General features: G+C 44.6%; 1 protein-coding gene and 1 long non-coding RNA gene across 2 annotated transcripts; one reads left to right on the top strand and one right to left on the bottom strand.

The window, feature by feature from the left end:
* The first annotated feature begins 2,752 nt into the window (after positions 1 to 2,752).
* LOC309492057 (G-protein coupled receptor family C group 6 member A-like) lies at positions 2,753 to 7,237 on the top strand. The gene is made up of 3 exons (XM_082191072.1): positions 2,753 to 3,235; positions 6,734 to 7,025; positions 7,148 to 7,237. Exons 1-3 carry the CDS (start codon positions 3,039 to 3,041, stop codon positions 7,226 to 7,228), a joined length of 570 nt encoding a protein of 189 aa, XP_082047198.1. The 5' UTR covers positions 2,753 to 3,038; the 3' UTR covers positions 7,229 to 7,237.
* Positions 4,836 to 6,109, bottom strand: LOC309492056. The gene is made up of 3 exons (XR_014203415.1): positions 5,736 to 6,109; positions 5,053 to 5,112; positions 4,836 to 4,900 (listed from the first exon to the last, which is right to left on the bottom strand). It is a non-coding gene; the product is annotated as an uncharacterized lncRNA (long non-coding RNA).
* Positions 7,238 to 8,386: the final 1,149 nt, after the last annotated feature.

The raw sequence follows: 8,386 nt of genomic DNA, 5'->3' as shown, positions 1-8,386 counted from the left end.
AAACACATTGAAACACTTGTGCGTTCATGTGAAACACTTGCATGCACATGTGAAACACTCGCGCGTAAACGGTGTCAAGCCCTATTTTAATGATCTGAAACGCAAGTATCAAGCGTGAAACGCAAGTAACTTTGTGGGCGGGTCTCGGGCGCTGTTGCTATTATACTGGCGGGATAAATGACTCTTGCGCCCGACACAAATCTGGTCTGAAGTAGCTTCATTACTCATAGGTGTGGTTTGGGCGTAACGTGAAATAAACCAATCAGAGCGTCATCTCACATTCCCTTTAAGAGCAGGCGCGCTTGTTCCATGGTGGATTGCTATTATAACGGCGGATTTGCCAGGCGCACGCCAGGAGCGGTTCACAGCCGAGGAGACCGACGTTCTCGTCAGGGCCGTAAAACACAGAGAAGTGACATTGGGGATGGAGAAACACACCCAGATTAGCTTTGGTTAAACAGGCGTATAATAATTTGGGTAAATGTGTAAGCTAGATTTATGCCTATTTTTTCACATCTTCATGGACACCACAATGATTTCCCTCGTGTGTTAATATTTTTCCTTGTAATAATGTATGGTTTTCTAAAAATGTGAACTGCTGCGTCTGTGTGTAGATGAGATAAGCAAAGTTTATGCGCGTTGTGCACACGCTGCATTGATAATGGGCAAGCATGCGCCCTTAAAATAACATCTGAATAACACGCGCAACACCACTGACTTTAGACTGGGTTTCTCCTGGTCTGTGGCGGAATTGTTTTCTGAAACTGCAAAATAGCACCAGGGAACGTTTGCGCCGGAACACGCCTCCTCTTTTCGCTGAACCGCCCCCGGGAGCGCAAGTTCATTCCCTAATTTACCGACGTGCGTCTGTGGAGGGAAAAGTCTGCTGTGCGCGGGTGAGAAATAGGAATGATACATGCGTCGTGTACAAACTCAATTGCACTGGGTGCAAGATAGGGCCCATAATCTGTTTCTGTTGGCACAAAACCATTAATTCAGTGCAAAAACATATTTCTCAAATGCATGAAAACTTTTCACCTGTTTACACACACATTACAATTTTATTAATTTGTACATGCGAGTGTTTCACATGTACGCGCGAGTGTTTCAAATGTACGTGCGAGCATTTCACATGTACACGCGAGTGTTTCACATGAACGTGTGAGTGTTTCAAATGTACGCGCGAGCGTTTCACATGTACGTGTGAGTGTTTCAAATGTACGCGCGAGCGTTTCACATGTACGTGTGAGTGTTTCAAATGTACGCGCGAGCGTTTCACATGTACACGCGAGTGTTTCACATGTACACACGAGCGTTTCACATGTACGCGCGAGTGTTTCACATGTACGCGCGAGTGTTTCACATGTACACACGAGCGTTTCACATGTACGCGCGAGTGTTTCACATGTACGCGCGAGTGTTTCACATGTACGCGCGAGTGTTTCACATGTACACGCGAGTGTTTCACATGTACGCGCGAGTGTTTCACATGAACGCGCAAGTGTTTCACATGTACACGCGAGTGTTTCACATGTACGCGCGAGTGTTTCACATGAACGCGCGAGTGTTTCACATGTACACGCAAGTGTTTCACATGAACGCGCAAGTGTTTCACATGAACGCGCAAGTGTTTCACATGAACGCGCAAGTGTTATACATGTACATGCAAGTGTTTCACATGTACACGTGAGTGTTTCACATGTACGCGCAAGTGTTATACATGTACATGCAAGTGTTTCACATGTACACGTGAGTGTTTCACATGAACGCGCAAGTGTTATACGTGTACATGCAAGTGTTTCACATGTATGGGCGAGTGTTTCACATGAACGCGCAAGTGTTTCACATGTCAAGTCAAGTCAAGTCAAGTCAAGTTTATTTGTATAGCGCTTTTCACAATACAGATTGTATCAAAGCAGCTTCACAGTATTAAATTAAAATAATACAACAAAGTTTGTTTCAAGAGGAATTTATTGATTGATAAAATTAAATTAAATATCCCCAAAATATCCCCATGTACATGCAAGTGTTTCACATGTACGCGCAAGTGTTTCACATGAACGCGCAAGTGTTTCACATGTACATGCAAGTGTTATACATGTACATGCAAGTGTTTCACATGTACACGCAAGTGTTTCACATGTATGGGCGAGTGTTTCACATGTACACGCGAGTGTTTCACATGAATGCGCAAGTGTTTCACATGAACGTGCAAGTGTTTCAATGTGTTTCGTCCCATCCGGCCTCCCATAGGCTTCATGTCACCTCATACTGACTGTATTCATTTGCTCATGTAAACTCTCTCTCTGCTCTGTATCAATACTCTTAACTAACACTGCTTTAAACACGATCTACAGTTTAAACTGCTGTAGTTCTACAGTATTAGGAAAGTTAAATACATATACTCAGAGTTTGTGCTCTGCATTCACCCATCAAAGTGCACACACACACACACACACACACACACACACACACACACACACACACACACACACTTAAACGCACACAAACACACTCTCTCTCTCTCTCTCTCTCACACAATCACTCACACACACACACATTTTGTGTCTCTGCATGTCATGTTTGAGTTGCGTATCATTATTGTGTGTTTATCTGTGTGTGTGTGTGTGTGTGTGTGTGTGTGTGTGTGTGTGTGTGTGTGTGTGCCTCAAACCTCTTTACATTTCACTCTCACCACTTCTTTTACTTTATAGCTATAGCTTCAGATGGTTGGTTTGTCATTTCCCCGATCCCCCTTTCATCAGAAATGTTTCTTTGGTCAGGTGTGACGGTGGATTGATCACAGACCCGCTGAACCAGATCCTGAAATCTCTCCGTTCTACCAAACGTAAACAAATGTTACTGTAAACTCCACATTCCTCCAGATCCACAGAAATGTGCCGGAGCAGGTGGATTTCTCTGAGAAAACCGGTATTGTTCAGACACTGCCAGTCCTCCGGCTCACGTCACCCGAAAAGCAGAACCAGTTTACAATAAATAGATGCTTGATTTGATGTGTGTGCTCATGTTCTTTTGCGATGCTGTCCCACCTGGATCTGCGTGTGCTGGCCCTGCTGATGCTGAGCTCGGGTCTCAGGGTCCGCTGTGATATTCCCAGCTCCCTGTGCGGAGCGTACATGGAAGGAGACGTCAACATCGCCATCCTGAGCTCCATCCACTCTAAAGTGATCAACCTCCACAAGAGAACCAGACCTCAGCCCTTCGTCTGCACTGAGTGAGTATCCACACCTGTGAACCACCACACAGACACAGCACTCACATATTTACTAAGTGTTTACAAGTTCAGTTCTTTGAAATCTCACTTGGTATCATCTGAGAATTACAGTAAAACACAGGGACAGTGCATTTGTGGGTTCCATGTACTATTATTATTATATTTAAAGGATTAGTTCACTTCAGAATTAAAACCTCGATGATTTACTCTGCCCCACGTCATCCAAGATGTCCATGTCTTTCTTTCTTCAGTCGAAAAGGAATTAAGGTTTTTGAGGAAAACACTCCAGGATTTTTCTCCATATATTGACTTCAATGGGGTCCAACGGGTTGAAGGTCCAAATGTGACATTCAGTGCAGCTTCAAAGTCTCGATATGATCCAGTCTTATCTAGACAAACCATTGCCCTTATATACCAAAAATAAATATTTTAGTGTTGGGTGATATGCTCCATTTTCATATTGTCCATTAGTCAGCCTGAGAGATCGGTGATACACAATATAATCGTGCGGGGGGAGGGGCTTACTGATCATTAACTTGCTTATTTACTCAGTAATTTGCTTGTTTAATTACTTTGTTTTATGTATGATAATCTTTTTCTATTTTGCTAGCAAAGGTGGAGTGTTTATTAATAGGCTAAATCAGGTTATTTCCTGGTATAGTGAGGTAAAAAAACATCCTAATCATTCTTGTATCTGACTATGAGTATTTAAATTATTATGTCTGTTGTGATGTTAAATAAAGCATTAAAAATGCAATATTATTTCAACATGTCAGCGGGACACATATTATCCTCCCATGCCGTTACAGATGCAGCATTTTGACTACTTCTGCACGAGATGAGAACACGTTTTTATAATTTATTTGGTCAAGAAAGAGTCTGAGTTTGTGATATATATCCTCCTACCAGTTTTCTCTCTGTTTGGATGCACTTAAATTCACAGTAAGGACGCTTTCCTGTCATATAGCCTATCACATATGTACACTTCAATAAACCCAAAGAACGCAGGTTCATGTGTTTTAGATGCCGGGAGAAATCAGTAAGGGGCAAAAATCGAGCTGAGTTAATCGGTTTATACTTAAACTTATTACTTTACTCCAATAAAGGAAAACAGGTTAATGCGTTTACAAGGGTACCTCCACTCTAACCCCAATTTTCACCAACTGCAGAACGGCTGCGTGTCGGCTCCGCAGGTAATCTCTCCACTATATCTCTCCACTCTCTACCTGTGTCCGCAGGTAATCTCTCCACTATATCTCTCCACTCTCTACCTGTGTCCGCAGGTAATCTCTCCACTATATCTCTCCACTCTCTACCTGTGTCCGCAGGTAATCTCTCCTCTATATCTCTCCACTCTCTACCTGTGTCCGCAGGTAATCTCTCAACTCTACCCGTGTCCGCAGGTAATCTCTCCTCTCTTCCTGTGTCCGCAGGTAATCTCTCCTCTCTACCTGTGTCCGCAGGTAATCTCTCCACTCTCTACCTGTGTCCGCAGGTAATCTCTCCACTCTACCTCTCCACTCTCTACCTGTGTCCGCAGGTAATCTCTCCACTCTCTACCTGTGTCTGCAGGTAATCTCTCCACTATATCTCTCCACTCTCTACCTGTGTCCGCAAGTAATCTCTCCTCTCTACCTGTGTCCGCAGGTAATCTCTCCACTCTACCTGTGTCCGCAGGTAATCTCTCCACTCTACCTGTGTCCGCAGGTAATCTCTCAACTCTACCTGTGTCCGCAGGTAATCTCTCCTCTCTTCCTGTGTCCGCAGGTAATCTCTCCACTCTCTACCTGTGTCCGCAGGTAATCTCTCCACTCTACCTCTCCACTCTCTACCTGTGTCCGCAGGTAATCTCTCCACTCTACCTCTCCACTCTCTACCTGTGTCCGCAGGTAATCTCTCCACTCTCTACCTGTGTCTGCAGGTAATCTCTCCACTATATCTCTCCACTCTCTACCTGTGTCCGCAGGTAATCTCTCCACTCTCTACCTGTGTCTGCAGGTAATCTCTCCACTCTCTACCTGTGTCTGCAGGTAATCTCTCCACTATATCTCTCCACTCTCTACCTGTGTCTGCAGGTAATCTCTCCTCTCTACCTGTGTCCGCAGGTAATCTCTCCTCTCTACCTGTGTCCGCAGGTAATCTCTCCTCTCTACCTGTGTCCGCAGGTAATCTCTCCACTCTACCTGTGTCCGCAGGTAATCTCTCCACTCTACCTGTGTCCGCAGGTAATCTCTCCACTATATCTCTCCACTCTCTACCTGTGTCCGCAGGTAATCTCTCCACTATATCTCTCTACTCTCTACCTGTGTCCGCAGGTAATCTCTCCACTCTCTACCTGTGTCCGCAGGTAATCTCTCCACTCTATCTCTCGACTCTCTACCTGTGTCCGCAGGTAATCTCTCCACTATATCTCTCCACTCTCTAACTGTGTCTGCAGGTAATCTCTCCACTATATCTCTCCACTCTCTACCTGTGTCCACAGGTAATCTCTCCACTCTACCTGTGTCCGCAAGTAATCTCTCCACTCTACCTCAAACAAGCTGTATAAGAAAGATGCGTCTGTTAACAAGCACTCTTGACGATTTGTAAATACTTAGATAACCTTGCAATTCAATTTTGATGTGGGATGTAGTTTTGTAGTCTGTTTAAAAAAAAAAAATCTTTGAGGAGTCCTCATAAGTGTGTGCCTGTGATTTTGCAAGTGTGATTATGTGGTGATGTTGTTATGAATTTAGGCAAGGCAAATTAATTGTAAGTCCTTATATTAATTTAATAACAATACTAGCCTTGTAATAATAATAATAATAATAATTAATACATTAATGGGAAAAAGAGCCAATTATTGTATTGATATTGTCAAAGGCATCAGCCATCAGTGATATCTCTGACTATTGTCGATAAACGATACTATCGTCTATCGGCACAACCCAAAATATTTATATACTTTTTAACCACAAATGCTCGTCTTGCACTAGCTGTGATGCGCCACGCATTACGTAATCATGTTGAAAGGTCACGCGTGAGACATAGGCAGAAGTACAGACCGAGTGTTTATAAAGTGAATGTGCAAAAACAAATGCATTTACAAAATAAATAAATAAATAAATAAAAGGTAAAAAAATTATGTCGGACGATTTGAAGTTGGAGGAGAAAATGAGATGGAGTTTTTCTATAAAATGAGCGATGGTTTGTCTAGATAAGACTCTTATTCCTCGGCTGGGATCATGTAGAGCCTTTGAAGCTGCACTGAAACTGCAATTTGGACCTTAAACCAGTTGGACCCCATTGAAGTCCACTATATGGAGAAAAATCCTGGAATGTTTTCCTCAAAAACCTTCATTTCTTTTCGACTGAAGAAAGAAATATATGAACATCTTGGATGACGTGGGGGAGAGTAAATTAACAGGAAATTTTGAACTAATCCTTTAATAACAAATAATCATACAGCTGGTCAGCTAAGGACTGAATACTAAGAAGTGTCTTTCTCCATATTTCCAGTTTTGATCTGATCCCATTTCTACAATCGATGGGTGCCATCTACACAATCGAAGAAATCAACAACTCTTCGTTACTTCCGGGGATTAAGCTGGGATATGAAGTGTGTGATTCGTGTGCTTCTCCCACTAAAGCTCTGCACTGTGTGGAGCATCTGCTGGCCGTTAACGGGTCGCTGCCAGCGCTCTCAGACTACTCCGACTTCCGTCCTCCGGTGAAAGTTCTTCTGGGAGAGAGGTACTCTGAGCTGTCCATCGCCATCGCCAAGCTCCTCAGCCTCTACCTGTGTCCGCAGGTAATCTCCTCACTCTCTACCTGTGTCCGCAGGTAATCTCTCCTCTCTACCTGTGTCCGCAGGTAATCTCTCCACTCTACCTGTGTCCACAGGTAATCTCTCCTCTCTACCTGTGTCCGCAGGTAATCTCTCCTCTCTACTTCTCCACTCTCTACCTGTGTCCGCAGGTAATCTCCTCACTCTCTACCTGTGTCCGCAGGTAATCTCCTCACTCTCTAACTGTGTCCGCAGGTAATCTCTCCACTCTCTAACTGTGTCCGCAGGTAATCTCTCCACTATATCTCTCCACTCTCTACCTGTGTCCGCAGGTAATCTCTCCACTATATCTCTCCACTCTCTACCTGTGTCCGCAGGTAATTTCTCCACTATATCTCTCCACTCTCTACCTGTGTCTGCAGGTAATCTCCTCACTCTCTACCTGTGTCTGCAGGTAATCTCTCCACTATATCTCTCCACTCTACCTGTGTCCGCAGGTAATCTCTCCACTCTACCTCTCCACTCTCTACCTGTGTCTGCAGGTAATCTCCTCACTCTCTACCTGTGTCCGCAGGTAATCTCTCCATATATCTCCACTCTACCTGTGTCCGCAGGTAATCTCTCCACTCTACCTCTCCACTCTCTACCTGTGTCCGCAGGTAATCTCCTCACTCTCTACCTGTGTCCGCAGGTAATCTCTCAACTCTACCTCTCCACTCTCTACCTGTGTCCGCAGGTAATCTCTCCACTCTCTGTGTCCGCAGGTAATCTCTCCACTATATCTCTCCACTCTCTACCTATGTCCGCAGGTAATCTCTCCACTTTCTACCTGTGTCCTCAGGTAATCTCTCCTCTCTTCCTGTGTCCGCAGGTAATCTCCCCACTCTCTACCTGTGTCCGCAGGTAATCTCCTCACTCTACCTCTCCACTGTCTACCTGTGTCTGCAGGTAATCTCCTCACTCTCTACCTGTGTCCGCAGGTAATCTCTCCACTCTCTGTATCCGCAGGTAATCTCTCCACTATATCTCTCCACTCTCTACCTATGTCCACAGGTAATCTCTCCACTTTCTACCTGTGTCCTCAGGTAATCTCTCCTCTCTTCCTGTGTCCGCAGGTAATCTCCCCACTCTCTACCTGTGTCCGCAGGTAATCTCCTCACTCTACCTCTCCACTGTCTACCTGTGTCTGCAGGTAATCTCCTCACTCTCTACCTGTGTCTGCAGGTAATCTCTCCACTATATCGCTCCACTCTCTACCTGTGTCCACAGGTAATCTCTCCACTCTCTACCTGTGTCTGCAGGTAATCTCTCCACTATATCTCTCCCCTCTCTACCTGTGTCCGCAGGTAATCTCTCCACTCTCTACCTGTGTCAGCAGGTAATCT

This window comes from Leuciscus leuciscus (genome assembly GCF_965113295.1).
Source record: "Leuciscus leuciscus genome assembly, contig: HAP1_SCAFFOLD_885, whole genome shotgun sequence".
Taxonomy (NCBI): domain Eukaryota; kingdom Metazoa; phylum Chordata; class Actinopteri; order Cypriniformes; family Leuciscidae; genus Leuciscus; species Leuciscus leuciscus.
The sequence above is the reverse complement of the archived record's forward strand: the minus strand, read 5'-3'. Positions and strand labels throughout refer to the sequence as shown.

Coding starts and splice junctions, on each gene's coding strand:
- LOC309492057 (XM_082191072.1), top strand. CDS start 3,039: ATGCTGTCCCACCTGGATCTGCGTGTGCTGGCCCTGCTGATGCTGAGC. Junction 3,236..6,733: donor CAGCCCTTCGTCTGCACTGA/GTGAGTATCCAC, acceptor CCATATTTCCAG/TTTTGATCTGATCCCATTTC. Junction 7,026..7,147: donor GCCTCTACCTGTGTCCGCAG/GTAATCTCCTCA, acceptor CTGTGTCCGCAG/GTAATCTCTCCTCTCTACTT.